This window comes from Heterodontus francisci, chromosome 47, assembly GCF_036365525.1.
Source record: "Heterodontus francisci isolate sHetFra1 chromosome 47, sHetFra1.hap1, whole genome shotgun sequence".
In the NCBI taxonomy this organism is placed as follows: Eukaryota; Metazoa; Chordata; class Chondrichthyes; order Heterodontiformes; family Heterodontidae; genus Heterodontus; species Heterodontus francisci.
The window spans coordinates 7121932-7149404 of NC_090417.1; the positions used below are offsets into that span (position 1 = coordinate 7121932).

Below are 27473 nucleotides of genomic sequence, written 5' to 3' on the forward strand. Positions count from 1 at the left end.
TGATGTGTGGGAGGGCAAGTCAGCCAGGGTTTGTTAATCACAATACAGTAACACATTGGATAGTGCACGTGCATCCATCTGGGTGTGTGTGTCCTTACCTGTGCACGTCAGTGCATCAATGTGATTGTGTCAGTGTGTGTGATCATGCATGTGTGACTGCATTTGTGTCCCCATTTATGTGCATCGGTATGTGTGTGTGTCCAGACATGAGGGGAGGGTAAAATCTGTCTTGGTAGCCTGCTTTTCTTTCCCAGCAAATAGTAAATGTTTAGCGATTTGCTATTGCCTGTTTTGAGATACCGCCCAAGGAAAATTTCTATCTCCTGGTGAGTGGGGATGGACTTTGCCGTGATGCCTTCTTGAGCCAAAGACTGTGTCTACACTCACTGGACTCAAATTAAGAATGGTCAGTTGGGCAAGTTACTGAGAGGCTGTGGAAATTTTCAGTGCCTTCAGGAGAGGGGCAGTGGTGGTGATGGGCAGGGGGAAAAATGGTGGGGGAGAATGGAAGGGGCGATGCAGGAGCGTGGGAAAACAACTTAATTCCATGCAAATTGCCATTAACAGAGACTCAGATCCGTTTGGAAGTGAAGTGTTACAGGTCTAAACAAAATACTAAGTACTGCCGCACTACGGTGTAAAATGTTGGGTAAGATGGAAAGGATGCAGTTATTACATCAGAAGATATATAATTTCACAAGTGTCATCACATTAGCACAGTGCTGATGATTAGTCAATAGACTGGCCTCTCACTGAGCAACACACCCAGGGGTCGGTTTAATGAATTACTGTATTCTGCCCATAATCTCACACACAGAGAACTCCGATCAGGAATTCAGAGGTGGAGGTTAACATGGCTGCACACAACCTTCTGTCCATTCATGTTAATGTCCCTCAGTACTGCACTGGGGTGTCAGTCTTGATTCTTGTCACCATATCCTCTGATTCAGAAGCAGGATTGCTACCCAATGAGCCACAGCTGTCACAAAAGACATTTTCTGATTTCATGGACTCCCACTTCAGAAAATAAAAGCTTTCAATATCACACCGATCAACATCTTTTGACCTTTTCTGGATTTACCTTTGCTTTTTAAACTCCTATTTGTGATCGTTCCTCACCCCTTTGCCAGCTGAGAGTTGGGGTGAGCAGTGTCATTTTGAAACCAGCCACAACGCTTGTAAATGATGATCAGCGAGTTCCCAACATTCGCTCCCATTACTGCAATAATAAGGCACTGAGAGCCCTGGTGTGTAAAAGCTCTCCCAAAAGGTAATCCTTGAAACAAATAATATTACCTTTCAAAGACTATTTTACATACCTCCAGGCGCGTATCCATTGTCTCTCGAGATAAGGAGGCCAAAGGAAAGAGCTTACACGTATATGGCAACTGGTCACATCCTCAAGCTGTCTCAAAGTGCTTCATAGTCAGTGAATTATTTTGGAAGTGCAGTCACTATTGCTGCATAGACTTACCCAGCACTGAGTTTGTGCACAGCAAAATCCCACAAACAGAAAATGAAGTAAATCACTGGTTTTCGGGTTTTTTTGTTCATGAGGGATGTTTGGTGTTTTATGGGGACTTATCAAGAAAATGTCTTGAGAACAATGCAGCCAAAGGCCTAAACAGATTCACATCACACTCCTCAAGGAAGCTTCATCATCAGTGGGGAGGTGTCAAATTACCTTCTAATAACTATCCACAGTGAGGAATGGGGAGAGAGATTATCGGAGACCAATCACCTCTATCAGTGTTGCACACTTGCTTGTGGCTGGTGTAGGAGGATCATCAAAAGGAAGAGAAATAAATTACTGTTCTGAACAAAAGTGTAACCAGAATATTAAGATTGTAGGTTCAAAGACCATCAATCTTTCTTTGGTGGCACATCCCAGCCCCATCACCTCTGCCACTGAAAAGCACAGCAATATCATGGCAACACCATTATCTCCAAGGGCCACAGCATCCTGACTTGGACATATATCACCATTCCTTAATTGTTGCTGGGTTACTATCCTAGAATATTCTGCCCATCAGCTCAATTCTGCTGCCCATCTCCTAACTTGCACCAAGTCACATTCACTCATCACACCTGTTGTTACAACCAGGTGACAAAGGGGTCCAGGGGTTCCCTCTCAGCCTTTGCCTGGTTTAACCGGAACAGGATTTTATTTTTAAAAACACTGTGTTTTAGCTCCCCCTCAGTGAATCCTTGTCCACCGCTTTCCAATTGTAAGGCAAATAAATCAACTAGACAGGTTTTCTTAAATTTACACAAGAAAGCTGGAAGTTTATTTATCTTAAACTCTAATCCGATTAACAACTACGAATACGCGATGCGACCACGCTAGCATGCATTCGCAAGAAACACACACGCAAAAAGAGACGGAAAAAGGAGAAAGAGTAAAAGGGAAAAGTTTGAGGCAATAGCTGGGTGTAATTACAGTCCTTTGAGTTCAATGTGGAGCCTTTCATTGCCGGTAAGTCTTGCTGCTCGTTGGGGCCCAGTGCACGCTTTAACTTGTTTCGCTGCAGGAGTCTTTTCTCTCGAGGTTTAAGCGACTTCACTGGGTCCGGAGATTTGAGGGAAAGCAAGAGAGTGTCAGCCAGGAGAGAGGCTATCTTGTTACAGATTCAGTTGTAATCTGCGGTCTGTCTTCAAACTGTCCTGTATGTAGTTCAAAAAAAGCCTGGGCCAGCAGGTTAGTCATGTGACCAGCTGGTTTAACCACTCCTGCGTTTGTGGATTCTCCATCTTAGCAGACACTGGAGTGTGGAGTGTGAGCTTTCTACACCTTCAATGTCCGGTGATCTAAATCCATTTGAGTTAATTGGACCTGGGAGTAGTTGCTTTGTCTCCACAAGCACCATCTCTTAGTATGCGAATGTCCTCCAGCCAAATGTCTGGTGATCTCTTTAAACAAGTTATTTCTTCACTCCAGCAACAGTTTAAAATTAATGTTCATATGATGAAATTAATATGCCTCATTCTTGGCAGGTGGGGGTCTTCATGACACCTGTGCTCGCTGACAGAGGTTGGCTCCTAGTTTTCAAATCCCACCATGGCTTCAATGCTCCTTTTCTCTGTGATCTCCTCTATAACCCTCTGCGATATCTGCGCTGATCTAATCTGTCCTGAGCATCCTCGATTTTAATCATCCGGTCTTGGTGGCTGTGTCTTCAGCTGCTGAGGCCCCAAGCTCTGTAATTCCCTCCTGAAATCTTACGCCTCTCTACCTCCTTTAATACTGCCCTCCTTTAAAATCTAACTGTTTGCTCAAGCTCCCCAGGTTCTCCTTTTTGTCACCTTGGCGACATTTTACTGCATTAAAAGCACGATACAAATACATGCTGTTGTAGTATTGTGGGAACACCACAAGGACTGCAACTGTTCAAGAGAAAGGCCCACCACCACCTTCTCAGGGCAACTGGAGATGAATGATAAACTGGGTTCTGCCAGCAGCATCCATGTTCCGAGAACAAATAAATGTGTTTTCCAAGGGTCTGCACGTTTGAAACCTGAGATCAGGTTTTCGCCCAATAACTGAGTGCTGTCCAACAGCAATTGCTGTTTCGCTATAGATATGTCAATATTTTAGTCACATACACTAATTTCAGTGAAAAACGCTTTACATACAACAGACAGAGATGAACATAGAAAGACTTTCTGGTCCTGTCAGCCTGGCCCGCACAATTAGCGCATTGCCCTCTCCACCCCTCCCAAACCCATTTTGATCCCCTGGGAAAGGCGAGAAACCAGATAAAAACTCAAGCCAATTTGAGGGGGGGTGGGAGTATCTCGGAAATTCCTCTGTGACAACCGATGGTGTTTGAAATGAGTGCAGGAGCCCACTCTGAGCCCAATAATTCTCTGCAGTACCTACCTTTTGTACAAGGTGATTGCCGCCATTGCCAGAAACAGGTAAGATAGTGTAAATGTCCTTCATGTGTTTTTTCACAGGATGTGGGCATTGTCGGCATTTATTACCCACCACAAATTGCCCTTGAGAAAGTGGTGGTGAGCTGCCCTCTTGAATACAACTGAGTCACTTGCTAGGCCCTGTTGGAGGGCAGTTAAGAGTCAACCACATTGCTGTGGGTCTGGAGTCACAGAGACCAGACTGGGTAAGGACAGCAAATTTGTTCCCTAAAAGGACATTAGTAACCTGATGGATTTTTTGCGACAATCCAATAGTTTCATTACTGATGCTAACTTTTTATTCTAGATTTTTTAAGTTCAATTTATATTCCTCGCTGCCATGGTGGGATTTTTACTCATGCCTCTGGATCTTTAGTCCAAACCTTTGGATTGTTAGGCCAGTAACATAACTTGAATACTACTATCCCTGCAATATGTATGTGTGTATTTACTTAAAAAGCATCTACCATCAATTGGTAATCATGGACATAAACCACTTGCAATCATCAAAAATACTTGCAAACTTCGATTTTACCAACAAACGCACAAACGCTTAAAATTCACATGCATACACTGTGTGAATATGACTATTGAGATCACATGCTGAATGACCGTGTCTATTTCGCATTGTTTATTTACCAATCAGAAGTGCAATTGGCTACATCTGGATTCCCAATGAGTCAGATATGTCATGTGGCTAACAATGGGCAACTTACTCTCAGTTGTGATGTTCGTACATACACATGTTCTATGTTGGCTTGGAAGCTGTTCTTATTGCTGCAAAATGCCATAATGCCAGTTTGTGGCATTGTTCTCCAATGGTATTTGTTAATGCAAAATGAAGGCAGAAGGGTTTTGGTCCCTCCTCATTTTGTCTGGTTCCCTGCCTTCACTTCAACTTTTCTTACTGAAAGCTGCTCTGCTTTCTGTCCGTACAGAAGACATCTGGAGTACTTCACTTACCATAATTGGTTCCTGGTGTGGATCAAATTATTGTTGCTATAAATATAAAACGATTCAGGCCTTCTTGGTGAAAATTTCCCCACTTGGCCAGAATTTCCCCACTTGGCCAGAACATACCGGAGATGCCAATTTGCCCATTTTGTTACAGAATCTGAATTTTTAAGCAAAGCCTGGCTCTTTGAGATTTCCCAGTGTTTTCAATGATTTGAAATCTTGCACATGCTTGGGATGAGACTTAAAATGTGAGACTTCCAGGCCAACACTGCATGATTTCACAGTGGAGGGATCACAGGTAGTTCCCATTGGATATTGAGCAGGAATAATAAAATTAAAAACATTGTAACCATGAAGCTGTCTTCTGGTAGGAGTTGGAGAAATGGACAGTTAAAATATGGAGTAGGACAATACGCACAGATATAGGCTAAAAGAATAACATACGCCCCAAATGTTAGCAATCTGTTATTCATAATAGATGCTCTTTGTGATGGGTTACACTTTTGGGGCATGTAACTTTTGAAAATATTGGAGACAATTCTCCAGTTGGGGCCGAACTTAGTGTTTTATAAAGCTTTCGCATAACTTTCTTGTTTTTGTACTCTATGCCTCTATTTATGAAGCCAAGACTTTCATATATCTTTCTAACAGCCCTCTCAGCTTCAAAGACTTGTGTGCATACATCAGCAAGCATCTTTGTTCCTGCATCCCCTTTAAAATTGTCCCATGTAGTTAATATTGTCTCTCCTCATTCTTCCTACCAAAATGAATCACTTCATGCTTCTGTGTGTGAAAGTTTATCTGCTGTGTCTCCCCATTTCACTATCCTGTGGATATCCTCCTGAGGTCTGATAATGACCTCCTCACTGTTGCTACACTTCTAAGTTTCATGTCATCTGTAAACTTGAAATTATGCCCTGTATATCCAAATAGAGGTCATTAATATACATCAAAAAGAGCAATGGTCCCTGAGGCACATCACTGTATATTCAACCCGCTCCCCCCAGTCTGAAAAACAACCATTCACGACTCCCCTCTGCTTTCTGTCCCTCAGCCAATTTCGTACCCACACACAGTCACTGCCACTTCAATCCCATGGGCTTTAATTTTACTACAAGTCTCTTATGTGGTATTCTAACAAACCCCTTTCGAAAGTCCATATACACAATAACTGCACTACCCACATTAATTCTCTCCTCTAGTTCATTGAAGAACTCAATCAAGTTAATCGAACATGATTTGCCTTTAACAAATTCATGCTGAATCCATTTATTAACCCATACTTTTCCTACTGCCAATGAATTTTGTCCCTGATTTTTATCTCCAAAAGTTCCCACACCACTGATATAAGGCTGGAATTGCCAGGTTTATCTCTCTCCCCTACATGAACAAGGGGTAACATCTGCAATCCTCCAGTGCTCTTGCACCATTCCCATATCCAAGGAGCATTGGAAGATTGTGGCCAAAGCCTCTGCAATTTCCACCCTTACTTTTGTTAGTTACTTCGGAAGCTTCCCATCGGACTGGATTACTTTTTTACTTTGATTGCTGCCAACCTTTTAATTACGTTCTCTTTTTATATTTTTATTCTGTCCAATTTATCTACTTCCTCCTCCTTTACTTTCATTAACAGCATCCTCTTTAGCAAAGATAGCTACAAATACTCATTTAATACCCTGGCCATGACCTCTGCCTCCACAAGTTGATCTTTTTGGTTCCCAATCAACCCCATCTTTCCTTTAACTACCTTTTTTATTATTTATATGTTTATCCACTAATCTATTCTCATACAGTCTCTTTGTCCCTCTTATTTTCTTATTCAGTTCTCCTCTGTACTTTCTGTATTCAGCTTTGTTTTCAAACCTAACATTTACCAGAAGCCTCCTTTTACTGTTTCATTTCAATCTGTATATCCTTAGTCATCCAGGGCATTCTAGCTTTGGATGCCCTTCCATTCCCTCTTGTAGGAATGTGTCCAGTTTAGTTTAGAGATACAGCACTGAAACAGGCCCTTTGGCCTACCGAGTCTGTGCCGACCATCAACCACCCATTTATACTAATCCTACACTAATTCCATATTCCTACCACATCCCCACCTGTCCCTATATTTCCCTACCACCTACCTATACTAGGGGCAATTTACCTACCAACCTGCAAGTCTTTTGGCTGTGGGAGGAAACCGGAGCACCCAGAGGAAACCCACGCATACACAGGGAGAACTTGCAAACTCCACACAGGCAGTACCCAGAATTGAACCCGGGTCGCTGGAGCTGTGAGGCTGCGGTGCTAACCACTGCGCCACTGTGCCGCCCTAGTCTGTACCCGAACCTTCCCTTCCTTGATGGCCTCCCATTGCTGTTTTACCTGTCAATCTATGATTCCAAACCACCTGGGCCAGATTTCTGCTCAACTCACTGAAATTAGCCTTCCTCCAGTTCAGTATTTTCACATTGGATATTCCTTTTCCATAACCTCTCTAAACCTACTGATATTGTGATTGGTTTCCCAAAAGCTCTCCCATTGAAACACATTTCATTCCTCACAACTGCTCCCTTCTTTTTTTGGGCTGGAAACACAATGAAGTAAGTTGTCTTGTACACATTTCAGGAATTCCCCTCCCTTTTTGCTCTTTGCATTGTTACTTATTAGGATAATTGAAGTCCCCATTTTCAATAAAGTTCTTGCATCTTTCTGCAATTTGCCTGTAAATTTGAAGCTCTATCTCCTTCCCACTATTTGGTGACCTACAGTATACACCCAACAATGTAATAGCTCCTCTGTTGTTCTTTAATTCTAACCAAATAGATTGTGTCTTTGAACTCTCAAGTATATTATCCCCTTCTTGTGCTTAACTAGTATATTTTATCAACATCACCTTTTTTCCTTCCCTGTCTTTCTTTCCTGAATATATTATAGCTAGGAATACTCAATACCTATTCCTCGCCGTGTTTGAGCCAGGTCTCCAATACTGCTATCATAATCTCATATGGCTACTTCTGCCTGCAGCTCACTAATCTTATTTACCATGCTCTGTGTGTTCACACATATGCACACTAAACCCATCTTAGCCTGCCCTGCATTTTTGCCAGTTGTTGGGAATTCCCCTCTCTTCCCCTCTCCTAGTATCTCTTCCTTTGGCCATTAAAAACAATTGTACCGTTATGAAGGTCTTTGTAATATTTTTGTCTCCATTAAAGTCAAGTTCTTGTTGCATCTATCTCACTGAGGTAGGTATTATCTTCAGGAGACTGGGAAAGGAAGGTAAATTGAAGCGACTGAAAAAGAAGACGTCCAATTTGACATTGCTACTGATGTTACTTTGAGATAAAGATGACGTTAAGGAAAGTCATATTAGCTCTGAATGTGTGCACTATCTGTTGCCAGACAACTGAAATAAGTGGCAGACAAGGTTCTGACCACACAAACTTGGCTTCTGACACATGGTATTGCTTTATTTCAATGAGGAGGGGCCCAGGTGTTTCTGGTGTGACAATCACCCAGCTTTCGAGAACCTAGTTTAGAGATAGAAATTGAACAAATTTTACCTGTGCTGTACTTGCCCGAGACACTTTAGTGGCATGAAGCATACACTATAAATGTGGACACATTCTGTGTGAAAAATGATAAAAGAAGCTCCACCACAGAAGATAACAAGGATGAAAGAACAAATTGGAGGTTCTGCTGTCACCATTTATTTTGTGCTTATTGAAATGAGCGATATCAGTTCTGGGAAATAGAAGAGTTTCTCCTTATTTTCACCTCGTATTAGGTCAAGTGCAAGGTAAAAGTATTTTTATTCTTCCCAACAGCATGTTCGAACCCAGTATCAGAAGATCATACCTGTGTAACATTGTCATTTCTACAGCAGTTTAAGAGGGGCTGCCAATTTGTGTTGTACCTTGACCCGTTTTGTGGGGGTTTTTTCACCCTAAGGAAGTGAGTTGAAACCATCTAATCTTATTCCAATTACAGGTTTTTTATCTTCAAATTTGTATGTGGAATGTGTCTCGACACATTGTGAATTAGTTCCAGCTACAAAACTACTCTATTTATATTGTGGGTGATTTCACCAACAGAGGGAGAGGAAAACTGGTTTGTTCTCTTTAAAACAGAATGACGAAAGCAACTACCGATATTTATATACAGCAATTAATGTAGTAAAACAGACATCTCGAAGTGCTTAACAAGAGTGATATAAATTAACAAAAACATTTTTGAAACTTTTTTGACATCGAGCCATAGAAGAAATCAGGACATATGACCAAAATCGTGGTCACAGATGTATATTTTTAGGAATCATAGAGCATCTTAAAAGATGAGAGAAAGGCAGAGAGAATCGGAGAGGAAGTCCCAACGTTTTGGGCCGAGGCAGCTGAAGGTACAGCTGCAGCAGTACAATGGTGCAGTGATTAAAATCAGGGGTGTTCAAGAAGCCAGAATTGAAGGAATGCAGAGATCTGAAAGGGTTGTAAGGCTGGAGGAGATTGCAGAGGTAGGGAGAGACAAGGCCATGGATGGATTTGAAGACAAGGATGAATTTTAAAATTGAGGTTGTTGCATGCCTGGGAGCCATTGTTGATCAGCGAGCACAGGGATGAAGTGTGAACGGGAATGGTAGGAGTTAAGATATGGGCAGCAGAGTTTTGGATGAGCTGAAGTTTATGGAGGGTGGAAGATGGGAGGTCGGCCAGGAGAGCATTGGAATAGTCAAGTTTAGAGGTAATAAGGGCATGGGTGAGGGTTTCAGAAGCAGATGAGCTGAGGCAGGGGTGGAGTCAGGTGATGTTCGGGAGGTAAAAGTAGGTAGTCTTGGTGATGGAGTGGATTTGGGCTCAGTCAGCTGTCAGGTTGATCTTGTTTGATAAATGTTCCTTTGAAACATCAAAGGCACTATATAAATGCTAGTTATTTTTGTTTTCTTTTGACTGGACAAGCCATTTGTGCAATGATGCCAGAAATTGAAAGATACGTTGTTGCTGCGTGGATATATAATAACCTCCAACAGCACTTGTTGGGCTGTAAAGAAATAATGAATCTACAATTGGTTTGGTAATCTGAAATACACATGGTTATTCCTTGGACCCTAAAAGCATCCAGATGAGATGATGTCACATATCTTATTAATCAACTGCATTTTATTCATATGTGAAATCACTTGGACACATCAAAACATCAGGCATTTTCGAGAATAACGGCTGGATTTGCAGCAGCCATGTGGGAAATGCATTGCAGATGCTAGAAAATCAAGCACTCATAATTTCTGGAGCAAATTAATTTATTGTGAGATGGAAATGAAGACTGTTACATTATGCCAAATAAGAAAATAATTGCCAAACAATTCGAGGGATTGATCACTAAAGTGCCCAAATGATATTTGGCTTCCCAGCATGGAAATAAAGAGATACCAAAGCACTGGCAGATTTATAAAATGAAAATCGACAATGGCTTTGAAAAGCCGCCCTGTGAGAATATGTACTTGTCACTTCCAAACTTTTGACCTGTAGGTGACTCTAAGAACTAGATTTAATAATTTTGCTCAACTGAATATTCTTTACACTGTAGCTTAAAGGCCTCAACTTTTTGTAATGAATGCATTAAGGAAGACAAGCAAAAGAGGAGTACAGTTATTTCTGGAGCAGCAAGAATAGGCCAAGACAGGGTCAGCCAGGCAAAATTATATGAGGGACAGGTTACATGAAGTCTGAATAATGTCAACAAAATCACTTGGAAAGATAACTGAGCCTCAGCTGCATAGTCTTAAGAATATTACAGCATGGAAGAAGACCATTTGTTACATTATGTAGAGCAATCCCAAACTAATCCCACTGTCCCGCGCTCTCCACACAACAATTTGCTTCAAAGATTTCTTTCTTTCCCTGTAACAACATTAGGCTTGTATTCCCTGGAACACAGATGGTTAAAGAGTGATTTGACAGGTTTTTAGGATTTTGAAAGGAATTAATAGGGTAGATTGAAACCTTTCCTCTGGTGGTGCAGTCTCGGACAAGAGGACATAACCTTAAAATCAGTGCCTTAAATTCAGAAGAGAAATTAGAAAACACTTCATGCAAAGCGTGGTACAAGTGCAAAACTCTCTCCCACAAAAGGCAGTAGCTGCCAGATCAATTAATAATTTTAAATCTGCAATCCATAGATTTTTTGCTAGTCAAGGGAATTGAAGGTTTTGCAGCCAAATTTGGTGGATGGATCCAGATCAGCCATGATCTCACTGAATGGTGGAACAGGCTAGAAGGGTTGAATGGCCTCCTTCTATACCGATCATCAAAAGATGCAATGGTCTGCCTCAATCAATCCTTGTGGCAAAGCTCCAACAGCCTTGTGCATACTGAAATTTTTGCTGATCTTTCCCCTCAATCTCTGAGTGAGTGTTTTCAATGAATAACATTCAGAATGCAGCAGCTCAGGGCTTTTGGTTGTTGACCTATCTAAGTAAGTTATTGTGCACCAAGTTGGAGGTAACCATAATATAAAAAATGCTTCCAATATTCTGACACATTGTTTACTAAAACATTACTGCAGCACCTTATATAAAAGGACACACCACAAACAATAATGTCATGGAAAACAAACCTGTGGGTTGTCCATGTACCACAAGAGCGCATTGTCCGATGTGTCCAAAATGAAGTACCGTCGTAGAAATTTCCCACTGCCTTCAATCTCCTCAATATCCAGGAACCCACAAACACGACTGTATCGATCCACATACGGCATTTCCAATCTCATTAATCATCACACTGAGGAGGAAATAATACCAGGCGTTAAAACATCTATTATTGTCTTTCACTGTTGGATAAATGGAAAGAATTCTTCATATGAATAACAATACTTTTAAAACACATTATACCTTACCATGTTGCAAACAATTCTTTACAATAGTGCATCAGAAATGATTTTATGTATCTCATTTGATTTTGTTGACATTATTCAGACTTCAAGTAACCTGTCCCTCATATAATTTTGCCTGGCTGACCCTGTCTTGGCCAATTCTTGCTGCTCCAGAAATAACTGTACTCCTCTCTTGAACTTGCGGAGTTTGCAAGTTCTCCCTGTGTCTGTGTGGGTTTTCACTGGGTGCTCCGGTTTCCTCCCACAGCCAAAGACTTGCAGGTGATAGGTAAATTGACCGTTGTAAATTGCCCCTAGTGTAGGTAGATGGTAGGGAATATGGGATTGGTGTAGGGTGAGTATAAATGGGTGGTTGTTGGGCGGCACAGACTCGGTGGGCCGAAGGGCCTGTTTCAGTGCTGTATTTCTAAAAAAATAAAATAAATAAATAGGAAAAACAGTGAACATGTAGTGGAATTGTTTGAAGATTATTCAAAGAATTATAATGGGAGGTTCTCATTGTTGCAGTCATTCTGTTAACTGATTTAGTTATAATGAACAGCGAACGATACTCACTTCTGTCCTTGCCATGTCCTCCCCCCTTTAACTCTCAGGTACCCTGTGACTATTGCCCATCATTCCCATTTCATTGCATTTTTAACTTGCAATTGCACTTTGTTTTCTTGTTCCCTTGCAGCATTCAAACAATGTTGCACTGGAAAATTGGAGCAGGAGTAGGCCATTCAGTTCCTCGAGCTTATTTCACCATTCAATGAGATCATGGCTGATCTGTATCTCAACTTGACTTTGGTTCTGTAACCCTTACCGAACAAAAATCTACCAATTTCGTTTTGAAACACTGGGTCAAAGTCTCAACACAATCTGAGTTTGCCCGTCTCAAACAGTAATGCAGTAGCAGTAACTATTCCAATGGGGCTGGTGACAACCTGGCTGAGAGGAATTGATGGTGTCAAGTGTTTTATGAGGAACTCTTCCTTAAGTTTGATCTTGGATATGCAACTTTAGGCATGACCTTTATAAATTACAATGCAATAGGTTTTTACAACCTGTCCAAATCAATCCTTTACCCCCAGCATTTCCCAATAACACTGCAAATGCGTTCTCTTTAAATACCTGTCCTTCTGATACTCCAATACTTCTGAAAGTTCAATGGAATCTGATTTCATCACCTTTGCAGGTAAGGAGTTCCAGAATATTAGAATCCTCTGTGTGGAATAATTTCTCCTGGTTACAGTTTTGATAGCGAATCTGTATTTTAAACTAGCATTTTTAAGGCATGCATCTCACCATTGCCAACTCCTCCAAATGCAACAGTTGGTAAAATGTGCTGACCAGTAGAGAACTGATACAGTGGTTCAGGAATGTCCAAGTCTTGGTTCTCAGCCTGTGCTGACGAGCTGAACTGGGACAGAAGAAGTGGTCTAACAGTTGGCCTTGAAGACCTTGACTTTGGGATCTGGGTCGGGGTGGTGAGGTGGGGAAGGAAAGTGCTCCTGAATGAGCCGACTGAAAATGTAGATGTGGGGTGAGGACAGGATCAGGCACAAGTGTGCATGTATGAACATGAAGAGGAGCTGCTAGAATGTATGTTGAGTATGGAGAACACACCTGCAGGCATCTGGCCCTTCAAGAGAGAGGAGGAAATGAAACTGGTTGGGGAGGGAGGGTGGGGGGGGGGGTGGAAAACAGCAATGAAACACACAAGAAGGCTATTCTGCCCATCATGTCTGTACCCACTTCCCCACTCTTTCTACATAGCCTTGCAATTCTTTTCCTTTTCAAGGAAACGTTGCTGCTGTGACTTGTCATTGTCCCGTGATTGACTTTCTCCATAATGGGCTGTATTGTTCAGCCTGCGAGGCAATGCTGATCGGGTGCACTTTCTGTTTCTGCTCCATAATTGGGCCAGACCGAACATGTTTACTGTTGAAACCACAGCAGCCGTGCTGACTTCATCCAGTCACTATAGAAAGTGCTTGCTGCACAACAAATGTTCCCCTAGTAACCACCGTGCCAAGGAATGGGGCACTCAGACAAACCAGTTAGAAAGAGACCTGCATTCCCAACCAAACCAATGGCACACAACCAATTTCCATTTATGATTTTGCTTCTTTGTAATTGGGCTAGCCTGGATTGGCTGATTTGCATTATAGTAACTCCAGCATTAACCCATTTATTTTAAACAGGTGAAATAATGCTGATCGAGAAATCTGTGCTGCTATCTTTAATATAATGGATGTTCAGATCAAACCATTTTATACTCATTTGCAGGGCATCCTGCTAATTTCTATGAAATTGTCTTACACTTTGATGGTTCAATTTAATTTTTTTTTATTATATTGCATTCCATGTATTCTGTCATGTTCAGTCCATTTGGAGAAAAATGATATCCACTGTATCCCAGTGTGTGTCCTCTACTTGTTAGTTGTAAGAAGGAAGTACTTGCATTTACGCAGAAGCTTCTACATCCTCAGAACATCTCAACAGCTTCACAGCCAGTGCATTACTTTTGAAGCAATGACATTGGTGTAATTTAGGCAAACACGACAACCAATATGTGCACAGCAAGATCCCAGAAACAGCAAATAGAAACATAGAAAAGTAGGAGTAGGCCATTCAGCCCTTCGATCCTGTACAGCCATTCAATATGATCATGGCTGATCGGCAATACTCAGTACCCTCTTCCGCTTTCTCCCCATATCCCTTGATTCCTTTAGCCCTAAGAACTTTATCTCACTCTTTCTTGAATATATTTAATGATTTGGCCTCAACTGCTTTCTGTGGTAGAGAATTCCACAGGTTCACCACTCTCTGGGTGAAGAAATCCCTCCTCATCTCAGTCCTAAATGGCTTACCCCTTATCCTTCGACTGTGACTCCCGGTCCTGGACTCCCCCACCATCGTGAACATCCTTCCTGCATCTAGTCTGTCCAGTCCTGTTTGAATTTTGTAGGTTTCTGTGAGATCCCCTCTCATTCTTCTGAACTCTAGTGAATACAAGCCTAATTGACCCAATCTCTCATACGGCAGTCCTGCCATCCCAGGAATCAGTCTAGTGAACCTTCGCTGCACTCCCTCAATAGCAAGAACATCCTTCCACAGATAAGGAGACCAAAACAAATGAGGTAAATAAGCAGTTAATCTGTCTTTCATGATGTTAGTTGAGGGACAAATATTGGCCAGGACACCAGAGCTCCCTGCTCTTCTTTGAAAAATGCTCCGGGATCTTTTACATGCACCTCAGGAGGGCAGACAGGGCCTCAGTTCAACGTGTCATCTGAAAGACGGCACCCACCAACTCGGCTGAACTCCCGCAGTACTGCACTGAAGTCTCAGCCGAGATTACATGCTCAAGTCTTGAGTGGAGCTTGAACCCACGACCTAACAGAGGTTAGCGTGTGTCAACTGACTTGATAAAATATTATTACAGCAGATACTCCTCATGTGCACATAGCACTTTGAAATATATGACATTTTGCTATTACCTAGAAGTTCTGTTGTTTGTGTTCACACCTCTACAGACAGATTGTCAGAAAAAGGTGGTGGAAGTAAAGAACTTTCAGAGATCACAAAGAAACAGAAAATATTTTGGTTGCAACAAAAGAGCTGCTTCAAAAAAACTCAAGAGTTCTGGACTCCGCAATCACTTATGAAATTCTGACAAAGATCTGTAAAATTCTGCAGAGATTACTTCAGGAACGAGGATGCAGAAAAATGATAAAACAGACACTCAGCTTCCTCTTACTTCCCCGCCCCCCCACCACTGCACAGCATTTAAAACAGGCGCACTGCATCTTGGGTTTTCCAAGTTTTCATGAGGTAAATTGCATCATCCTATAAAACTAAATCCAACAACGCCAAAGATGGGTTGCCACTTTGAAATAATATTCGCTCCTTCCCTTCATCAGGACTCAAACATTTTATTAGATTGATAATTCAAACCCCTTAAATATTTGTATAAAACTCTCTCATCCCCAAAACAGTCAAGTGAAATTACAGAATATCGGTCTGTTCCCACACCTCCACGATCTAACAGTGCCCTCAATGGATGCCTCTCCACAGCAGCACAGGAAACCAATGTGGGCTGTGGAATATTCTCATCCCTATAAACTTCAGTCCAATTGTGTAACCTCATACTTATCCAGCTGTTTTTGAAGGAATTAATGGACCCAGATCAGCTGTTTTTATTCCAAGTGAGTTGCACATATCCACAATGCTCTGTTCAATCTATTTAGTTGCTCAGCTCGCTGACAGCATTCGAGAGCGGACAAAACAATAAAGCCAGTCAAAAATACAAGAGTTTGCTGAGCGCTGCAACTTTCCCTGCCTTCCCTTACCGTCACATGGAGACTTATAGGAGGCACAGTCATTTTAGAATCAGTGTTTAATTGCACTGGAGGTTAACTGTAATGGCAGTTGGAAGGTTAGGCAACAGCCAGACCAGAACTTTGAGACACAGAGGATGATAGAGAAATGGTCGAATGTGTTATGGACTCTGACACAAGTATTTTGGGAATTAGACCTCTTACAAATTTGGACTTTACATTTCATTCAGAACATTTTTGCATTTTTTTTGTTTTTAAAAGAGGAATTGGACAAATACTTGAAGAGGAAATCCAGGGGTGTGGGGCTAATTGGAAAGCTCTTTCAAAGAGCTGGCTCAGGCACGATGGGCTGAATGGCCTCTTTCTGTCCTGTATAATTCAATGAACCGAAGTGTAGTCGTCGTTGTAATGTAAGAAATGCAGCAGCCAATTTGTACACGGCAAGCTCCCACAAACAACAATGATATAATGACTAGATAATCTGCTTAAGTTGTTGGTTGAAGAATAAATTTGGGCCAGGATACCAGGGAGAACGCCCATGCTATTCAAATATTGCGAGATAATCTTTTTCATTTACTGAGAGCAGACAGGGCCTCAGTTTAATGTATCATCTGACAGAAGATACTTCTGACAGTGCAGCACTCCCTCAGTACTGGCACTGGAGGGTCAACCTAGATTTGTGTGTTCAACTCTCTGGAGTGGGGCTCAAACCCATAACCAGATGAGAGTCCTAACAACTGAGCTGCCACAATAATGATATACCAAAGGCACTCTGCTGTTGGCTTGATAATAGAATTTTCAGCCTGTGAAGTGCTCCAGAGGTCTCTCACATTGTTTCAAACTTTTGTTCTGCAAAATGTTTCATACAAAAACTAACAGCAACAGTTAGAACACAGAAAAGCTCCCCTACTTTCTTGAATGTGTAGTTTTAACGCTCTAATTATTCCTTCAACTCAACACACCCATTACTTTTACAGATTGATTCCTTCATACTCAAAATATATAAATCTTACACAGTCCAGTTCAGTTCCAATTCAGTCTAGTCCAGTTCCAATTCAGCTGCCATAGACAGCAAATTAAAAATACTTGACAAGTTACTACATTTTTACATTAAAATACAATTCAGAAATAGTCCATATTAAATAATATGACCCAAACAAATGTGGAAATGTTCCACGCTGAATTTTAAGCTAACAAGGTTTAATGTGGCTCAAGCTCAAGATGAATTTATCGTCACGATTTAGTTTATTGAAATTGGTGTGGTAGTTTGGTGTTTTTATAAATCTCAGTGCAGTGATAATTGCTTTTTGTGTAACAGGGAAACATATAGCATGAAAAATAAGACATGAACTTCAGTTTACTACCTTTCATGAGCTTTCCAATGATGATAGATGTTTATAATGTCATCAAAAGCTAAGTAGTTGCCTCACTCTTCTGTTATTTTGTAAACTGTGCACTTTACGAATTGTTCCTATTTTTATGTTGTACCCAGTCTCTGTTCCACCTTTTGGTTAAGTGCAGTGAGATCATGATTAGCCACCTAATCGTCAATGTTAACAAGTCAATAAATATTTACATTTCTTTTGTTTCCATCAAAATAACAGTAATGAAAAGTGGAACAGTGGGTAAGTCGCCTGACTCACTCCCTGCTCTGTGCTGGTTTAGTTGAGCTTGGCAGGGTGCGTGCTATTTTTGGCCACAATCAAAGACTTTGGAGCAAAAAAATAGCCTGTTTCCCTGCTTCTGATCACTATTTAGCATCGGCTGTATTACCCAGAATTTACAGCGCTGAAACAGGACCAACAGCAGGTCTATGCTGATACTTATGCTCCACATGAGCTTCCTCTCACCTTACTTCAACTCGGCCCTATCCTTCTGTTCCTTTCTCCCTCATGTATTACATAGATGCTAAATGAGGACAAAGACATACTCAGGTGGCGAACCCCTTCACAGCTTGTTTAGGTTAAATGAGAGCACATGGAATTGGAGGCAACCTGCTGGCTTGGATAGGGAATTGGTTAGGAGGTTGGAGCTGACAGTGGGGATAATGGGTGTGTAGTGAAATTGGCTGGATGTGAATAGCAATGTCCTCACGGAATCTGAACTGGGTCCTCAGCTTTTCACTATATTTATCAATGACTTGGATGAAGAAAGAGAGTTGTATGTCTAACTTTGTTGACCACAGTTAGTTAGGGGGCTCAGAAAATAATAAAGATGGAAGCAGACAGTTCAAAAGAGACATTGATAGGTTAAGTCAGTGGGTATAACTATGGCAGATGGAGTTCAATGTGGAAAGTGTGAGGTTATTCACTTTGGACAAAAAAAATCAGAGTATTTTCTAAATGGCAAAATGCGAATATCTCGGATGAACATAAATCACTAAAAGTTGGTTAACAGGGAGAAAAATGAATTTAAAAGGCTATTGGGATGTTGGTTTTTATCTCAAGAGGTCTGGAACACCAAAGGAGTGGAAGTTATGTTGTGCTGTACAGTGCTCTGGTTAGAACCTGATCTGGAGTATTGCTTTCAATTCCAGGCACCACACCTAAGGAAGGATATGTTGGCACTGGAGGGGGTGCACACAGATTGACGAGAATGATAGCTGAATTAAAAGGGTTAAATTATGAGGACAAGTTGAATAGACTCAGCTTGTATTTCCTTGAATATAGAAGATTAAAGAAGTTGATGGGGTAGATAGTGAGAGACTATGGTCCAGAACAAGGGAAATTAACCTTAAAATTCAAACTAGTCTATGCAGAGGTGATGTCAGAAAGCACTTCTTCACAAAAAGGAATAGACTAGCCTCCTCTTGTTGCTACGAAGCAATTTCTTCAGGACAGTAGCGGGGAGAAGATAGGAACATAAAAAGAAGCTGAATCATTTTACATCTGTTGGTGTTAGGAAACATGCCTGGTTCAAGTACCTACAGATTAAAGTGCAACGTAGTCCAGCCTCAGTGACATATGTCACTGCCCGTCAGGAAACCACCCAGCTGAATTAGTTTGAATTGTTCCATTAATTACTCCAATCTTGCCATAGTTTCCAATGAAATGCCAGTTTATTGCCAACTTATGCAGACCTCTGGGCATTCGCACCCAAACATTAGGCTAGGTTGTCCAAATGTATTTCACTTTCGATCCTTCCAGGCATTTTGTAACCGAGGCCTGAAAGAGGGGACTGATTCTGTACTTTGCTCTCAGTGTGTCAGAGCAAAAGTTTCAAAAGTGCCCTTGCATTCAGAACCTTAAATTCAATGCACCGGAAGACAGAAACCATTTTACTAAGAAAATAACACTGACTGTTCAAGAAGGCAGAATATGAATTAGATACAAAAACAAAACAAAACCTTAATTTCATCCCTTGATCTTTGGTCTCTCCCAGTGCAGGGTTTCTGAGTGTGTGTGAAGCACCACCCTTCGAGTTTTCATCTTCAGTAAGATCTTTCCTTTGTTCTGCACTTATAGATCAGCAAACATGGACAAAAGATGAAGAAACTGGAATTTATAGATTGCTGTCCATGACCTCAGGACATTCCAAAGTGGTGCACATTTTTGAAGTGTAGTCACTGTGGTAATAAAGGAAACATGGGAGCAAATCTGTACACAGCAAGGTCCTGCAAGCTGCAGTGAGATAAGTAACCAGATCATTTGTTTTTTGGTAATGTTGATTAAAAGGATAAATATTGGCTAGGACACCAGGAGAACTTCCCGCTCTTTGAATTATACCATGGGATATTTTATGTCCATCTTAAAGGGTAGACAGGCCTTGGTTTAACATCTCACCTGAAAGATAGCACCTTCAACAGTACAGCACTCCCTCAGCACTGCACTGAAGTGCCAGCCCACACATTATAGACTCAAGTGTCTGAATTGGGGCTCAGCATGTGAACAAGACACCACACTCTGCCCATCAGCATGAAACATTGATGGGTTCGCATTTAAGAGCTACTTCAAACACAGCAAAGTAATAATGATCAGATAATCTGTTTGTTTGTGATGTTCTTCAAGACTCCCAGCAGTCAGCCACACATTTAGTTGATTCCTTGGGAAGGACCCAGAAGGAAGACTAGACATGATCTGGAAAGAACACATCATTAACAATAACCAAGGGCAAGAGATGGGGTAAAAATATTCACAAAAGGACAGTGTTGGCGATGGTGCTTTGGCCAAGTTTAAGTACAGAGGGCAGTGTTGGGGATGGTGGTATGGCTTATTTGCAAAATGAGTGGGTCAAAAACTTCAATGAATGTCTCCTCCACAACAGCCTGGCAATGTCTTCCCAGTTGTAAATCTGTTTCAGTGGTGATACTGTTATTTGTTAATTGTCAATGTTGTCTTATAGTCATAAGCTACAGATGAACCTCTTCCTCCAAAGATGACATCAATCTGTCTAAGAAGATGCCAATTGTTTGCTCTGTGATCACTCTGGTTTAAGGTTACATGAGCCAGGGTGCAGACAGTAGCCTTTGGTTTCTAGGAGCCATCTTTCAAGTCTGACTTCTCCTTCACACACACACAGGATAGTCTTAGAGTAGAAGTATTGAGACTGCTGTGTGGGCAGCAGGCGTTTCCCTGTATGGTCCTAGACTTCTGGTCAGCGATCATCTCTTTGCTAATAAAGTGGAAGTCCTTACAGCACATGAGCCATGGTTTGGGTGGCCACAGATGCTATCAATAACGTCCTGGACTGTGGGGAATTCTGCCGTGTCAGAAAATTGTACTGCTCGGTTCTTCCATAGGGAAACCGAACAAAAACTGCTCGGTGCTCCTTTGTGCTGCTGATGGACTGACAAAAATATTTTCATTTATGTAGCACCTTTCATGGCCACTGGACATCCCAGAGTGCTTTCTAGCCATCAAGTACTTTTGATGTTGTTACTATTTAATCCTTTCCTTGGGAATGACCCAGAAGGAAGACGAGTCATGATCTATTGTTGCAGGTCAATCTCAGCTCCAGGACATCACTGCAGGAGTTCCTCAGGGTAGTGTCCTGGGCCAAACCATGTTCAGCTGCTTCATCAATGACTTTCCTTCAATCATAAGGTTAGAAGTGGGGATGTTCGCTGATGGTTGCACAATGTTCAGCACCATTCATGTCTCCTCAGATACTGAAGCAGTCCGTGTAGAAAAGCATCAAGACCTGGACAATATCCAGGCTTGAGCTGATAAGTGGCAAGTAACATTCGCACCACACAAGTGCCGGGCAATGACTATCTCCAACATGAGAGAATCTAACCATCTCCCCTTGACATTCAATGGCATTATGATTACTGAGCAAACCCCCCCCCCCCCCCCATTATCAACATCCTGGAGGTTACCATTGGCCGGAAACTGAACGGGAGTAGCCATATAAATACCGTGGTTGCAAGAGCAGTTCAGAGGCTAGGAATCCTGGGGCAAGTAGCTCACCTCCTGACTCCCCAAAGCCTGTCCCCCATCTACAAGGCACAAGTCAGGAGTGTGATGGAATACTCTCCACCTGCCTGGGTGGGTGCAGCTCCAACAATACTCAAGAACCTCGACACCATCCAGGTCAAAGCAGCCCGCTTGATTGATCCATCCACCACCACCTTCAACATTCACTCCCTTCACCATCGACACACAGTGTCAGCAGTGTGCACCATCTTTTTTTTTATTCATTCAAGGGATGTGGGCATCACTGGCCAGGCCAGCATTTATTGCCCATCCTTAACTGTCCTTGAGAATGTGGTGGTGAGCTGCCTTCTTGAAACGTTGCAGTCCACGTGGGGTAGGTACACCCACAGTGCTAGCGGTTAGATATAACTGAGTGGCTTGCTAGGCCATTTCAGAGGGCATGTAAGAGTCAACCACATCACTGTGGGTCTGGAGTCAATTGTAGGCCAGACCATGTAAAGACAGCAGATTTCCTTCACTAAAGGACATTAGTGATTCACATGGGTTTTTTACAATAATCGACAATGATTTCATGGCCATCATTAGACTAGCTTTTTAATTCCAGATTTATTAATTGAATTCAAATTCCACCTTCTGCTGTGGTGGGATTTGAACCCAAGTCCCCAGAGAAACACCCTGGGTCTCTGGGTTACTAGTCCAGTAACAATACCACTCCACCACCGCCTCCCCAAGTGTGCACCATCTTCAAGATGCACTGCAGCAACGCACCAAAGATCCTCAGAGAGCACCTTCCAAATCCATGAAGGACAAGGGCAGCAGGTATATGGGAACACCACCACCTCAAGTTCCCCTCCAAGCCACACACCATCCTGACTTGGAACTATATCGCCGTTCCTTCACTGTGGCTGGGTCAAAATCCTGGAACTCCCTTACAAACCTACACCACACGAACTGCAGCGGTTCAAGAAGGCGGCTCACCACCCACCACCTTCTCAAGGGCAATTAGCAATGGGCAATAAATACATTCCAAGCCAACAATGCCCACATCCCATGAATGAATAAAAAAATCCATTGTAATGTCGGAAATGCAGCAGCCAATTTGCTCACAGCAAGGTACCACAAATTGCAATGAGTTAATGACCAGATAATCTCTTTTTTTGTGATGTTGATGGCACAATAAACATGGTGAGGACTCTCACGGAGAGCTCTCTTGCTATTCTTCAAGATAGTGACAAGGAATCTTTTACGGCTGCCTGAGAGGGGAGGCAGGGCCACTGTTTATTATCTCATGCAAAAGATGGCACCTCTTACAGTGCAGTAGTCCCTTGGTACTGCACTGGATGAAAGAAATGCAGTGACCTTGCAGGACCTGGAGTTGAGGGCCATGGTGACGTTGATGCTCCAAATTGTCTGCAGGTCAGTTTGCAATAGATAACATCATCCCATCACAACTACCCTTGTCAACTGCAAAGGAAGTTCTCTGCTGACAGTTGCAAATAGCTGCACTTGGGTCTGTAAAGCTAGCTCAATTGATATTGTGGGAGTAGGACGGATAGCTCTCGTATATATCAATTTGTTTGGTATTCCTTCATTCAGCCTCTCTCCAGCCTTCAAAAAAAGACGATGGTAAAAGGAGCACTGATGGAGACACTAACTTGTACAATTTCTGGTTGCAGTGATCAAGCAGTTGTGTGTTGCGTGAGAACAGTTGGGGAGCTGGTGAAGTGGCACTTCCCTAACCCACATGTCCCAATCCAGAAAACGGGAATGCTCTGGTTGGTCCGACAGAAAGCATGACCATTCTGGTTTAAACCCGCACTCTGGGGCAGTGCTTTTATACATCGGTGCACTGTGCAAATGTGATCATGATCTCGCACAACATTTATAACAAGGAAGCTGAAATTCTATGATAAAGTGACCGATACAGCCCATCGTCTTGGGGAAGCATCAGTTGCTGGTTCTAAATGAATCTTACGTCGATTGTACAGCACAGAAACAGGCCATTCAGCCCAACCAGTCACTGCCCGTGTTCATGCTCTGCTCGCGCCTCCTCCCATACTTCCTCATTTAACTCTATATAACACTCTATTCTCTTCTCCATAATGAACTTGACCCGCTTCCCCTTAAATGCATCCATATTATTCACCTCAACTATTCCCTCTGATAGTGAGTTCCACATTCTAACCGCTCTCTTGGTAAAGAAGTTTCTTCTGAATTCCCTATTTGATTTCTTGGTGACCATCTTATATCGACAGCCTCTAGTTTTGCTCTCCCTCATAAGTGGAAACACGCTCTCTGTGTTTACTCTATCAAAACTCTTCATAATTTTCAAGACCTCTACTCTACTAGGTCACCGCTCAGCCTTCTTTTTTCAAAGCAAAGATGGGAATGGGAAAGATTAACCTACAACCATCTGCAGAGCTCACTAAGTAAGCCTCACTCTCTCAGCTTCTAGGACTGCAGTCAACGCTTGCAACGTTTATATTCGCAGCAGATGTGACACTTGAGCACTGCTCATTATTTAACAAGCGTGTTTCAGGGCCTATTTCATGCTCCTAGCAGGGATTCAGGCTTACAAACAGTGCATCAGAGGGCTGCAGCCTGTGATTCTGTACCCATTCAAATCAATGCCTGGAAAAATCACAGGCTTCTCACCTGCAATGTCTGTGAGCGCGTCTCCCTCACTGGGTCTGGAGAATCAACCCGATCATCTCAAAGCCAGTATCTTTGTGCAAAGACTGATATTCTTCTGGAACAATCTGCCAGGCATGAAGCATGGAAGTAGATGTTAAGAATGTATTAAGAGTTGCACGGAGATGCTCTGCTGAGGTAGTTAGCACACTAGAGGAGTGATTGATAGGCTGAGTGACCTTTTCTCATCCTTTGAAAGGAAGACCTGCATTTATACAACACCTTTCACAACCTCAGAATGTTCTAAAGTGCTTTACAGCCATTAAAGTAATTTTGAAGAGTAGTCACTGTTGTAAAGTAGGAAACGAGGCAGTCAATTTTGGAACACATCAAGATCCCACTAACCAGAGATTCTGTTAGTTTCTAGTGATGTTGATTGAGGAATAAATATTGACCAGGACACCGGTTTTTTAAAAATCTTCTTTGGGATAAATCTTCATCTTTAGCACTCCGGTACAAGAGTTCTGTGTGGCAAGAGCATGGATTGGGATTTGGGCGTGCTCCTCAATGATTTTCCACTCATTATGAAATGAATGAATGGAAAATCGTGAGGCAGGGAAACATAGAATTTGCAGTACGTGTTCCTGCTGCATGAAACTATGAGTCCGGAATGCTAAAGGTGTAAATTTGTGCCTTTGTTCTGAAATTATCTCAGCGATCGCATTCCAATGCTTTTAGGCTTTTCACATCTGAGCAACATGTGTTAAGTCGCCAAGCACTCTGGGGAAGAAGATGGGGTTTCTCCTCTGTCACTTGGTATTCCTTTAAGCATCCAAAAGCACAATCATTCCTCATAAAGCAGTTTTCCATTGTTGAAAATCAGAAGCAGACGTGGTGAAACATTTCAAAAGATCAATCCAATTGCAAATTTCACAAATGATAACATGAGGGTTAAGCAGCAAATGCTGGGCCACTGTCTATCTACAATAGCCATTCTCCAGATTGGTGTGAAAGGGTTCAGGTTCTCAGAACCTCTTGAGTTTGTGCAGAATATCTGAAAGTCCAGCATGAAATAAATACCATTTCGATTTTGAAACCAGAATTAGCAGAGACTTAAAAAACAACTGGTTTCAGTGTGCCAAGCACAAGTCCCGAGTGTAGATCAAGAAAGGTGCCACTGTCCAGATAAATCTCCAAAAATGACTGAGGTCATTATTGATGAAATCACTTCTCCTCATTTCCTTAACATCTTCAAGTTCCTTTTCCACCATCAGTCCGTTCTGTCCTAAACAATGAGCCAGACGGATCGGATTGCAAAGACTTGGTTTTTTTTTCAAATGTCCCGGTGATCAGGAGCTGATAATCATCAGAAATGTGCTGTTTTTTTAAAATGGAGATCCTTTTAAATGTGGCATCAAAAAGACACCACAACACTCGCCACTGTTTTCAAACGTCACAAGCTAATCAGCAGCTTCATTAGGATTCACAGCCTTCCAAATCATCAATGTCAAACATGTAACGCAACAGTGTGACAATTTAGTTCACTTACAGAATATACTTGCAGACTGTCTTGGCTGAATTTTGCCTGTGGGCTTCAGGACCCCATCATCAGGCTCAAATGGGGGTCAGAAACCCGCATTGTGCAGGAAGCACCTGTGAATTTCAATGAAACGGCCAATTAAAGGTCAGAGGGTGGGCTCGCCATCCAATTCAGGATGGTGGGTGGGCTCTCGAAGCTGGAGGGCCAATCAGAGGCCTTCCTATTGAGGGAACAGCAGGCGACAACGGCAGCGAAGTGAGGCAGAGGGTGTTTCAAAATGGAGGTTCTCTCTGGCCAATGTTTTTGCATTTAAAATACTAATAAATGGCTTTTGTAGCCAGGCGACCGCTGTGTGGTGGGAGCCCCTCTACAAGACATCCTGTAGCTGCTGCAACATCCAGGCAGGCAGGTAGGTAGGGCCCCATAACCCCCACCCCAGTTAAACCCCTGGTCTGCCACCAGGAGACCACCTCCAGGCAGTTAAACTGCCCCCTTGCCGCCTGCAGGAAAATCCCAGTCGGCCTCCGTTAACAAGCCTTAATAGGCCATTAACTAATCTGCTGCCGCACCCGCCCCCCACCACCCCACCGCCCCTCCAACCCCTCCATCCTGCCTCTGGCTTCAGGGTAGAAATGGAGCCAGATACCAGCATGCAGGCTGCCAGTGCTATTTTTAGTACCAGTCCACCTCCAAATCCCAGCCCTGGTGGGGTCTAAAAATCCTCCCCTCCTGTGCCTGTTGCTTTTTCATTTGGCTTTGTTAACTTCCAAATGTTTTTCTGAAGTGGAACCTCTTTGCCCAGTATTGTCCCCTCTCTCTGTGCAGACTCTAGTTGGGGTAATTCAAACACCAGCAGCACCCCTCCAAGAACTTGCCCAGGTGACTGGCAGCAAGCTATTAAACCATAGAGGATATGACAAGATATCCCTCCAACTGAGCTCCATGCACGGGCATCAGTGGATTCCATCAGAAGCAGGAACCCTCAAGGAGTTTCCCCCTCCTTAGCGTTCCAGAAACTGATCATAATGCCCTGGGAAGTGCATTGTTTCTGGCTGAGGTAAGCCAGCCCTCTACGGGCTGGGGTGGGGCAGTAGGGAATCAAAGCTCAGGCCTCTGGCCTATATGGCTTCATACCACACCATCCAGTGTACACATCAACTAACTGGAGTCCTTTTGAGCACAGCCTTCCTTTGTTTTGCGTCATTTCTAGACTGAGTAAAATCTGGACAGAAAAGGTCTGAATTTTACCGTGGGCTTGGAACCCCGACAACGGCGTGAAAAGTGGGTCCCAAATCCGCACCCCAGCGGCAGGACTGGCTCCTAATTGGCCTCCTGCAGGCCCACTGTCCAATTAAGGATGGTGGGCAGGCAGGCTCTTGATGCTGGTGGCCCAGAGGGCCAGTAGCTCTGAAGCCTCAGTAGTGCCACTGGGAGAGGTGGGCGCTGTTGAGGCAGGCAGAAAAGCTCGGATGGTAACTCCAAAAATAAATTCAGTGGGCCAAGGGTTGGAGGGGAAACCTCTCTGGGGAGGTCACTGGGACTGCGGGAGCTGCCTTCCCTGCCTGTGTCCCCTTCTTTGGGCCATGGGGCCTCTGGCTCAGATAGCACCCCGGGCTCCCTCAGGGAGGCCGCCTCCATTAAGCTAGTGGCCTGCCCACGTGGAAGGGTGGGGGCCCTTCCACCATCAGCAAAATGCTAGCATCTCCGTAAAATGACCCTTAAAATGTCCTTCAAGTAAGAAAATTGGCTGCCAGCCTCTTTGGGCATTGCAGCCCACTGCTGGGAAAATATCCCAGTTCCCTGCTATTTTACCAGCCCCTCCCCATGCCCACCCACCACACCAGCCATCCAGGAGCCAGGAAT

The 27473-nt window shown here is 42.8% G+C and overlaps 1 protein-coding gene across 2 annotated transcripts in view; it reads right to left on the bottom strand.

The window, feature by feature from the left end:
• LOC137357056 (pleckstrin homology domain-containing family A member 2-like) overlaps nt 1-27473 on the bottom strand; it is a 120140-nt gene that overhangs the window by 78796 nt on the left and 13871 nt on the right. For both annotated transcript variants that reach the window (XM_068023033.1, XM_068023032.1), the window contains exon 2: nt 11464-11627. In XM_068023033.1, the coding sequence (XP_067879134.1) occupies nt 11464-11616 (153 nt within the window). In that variant the 5' untranslated portion in view covers nt 11617-11627. The remainder of the gene's footprint in view (nt 1-11463; nt 11628-27473) is intronic.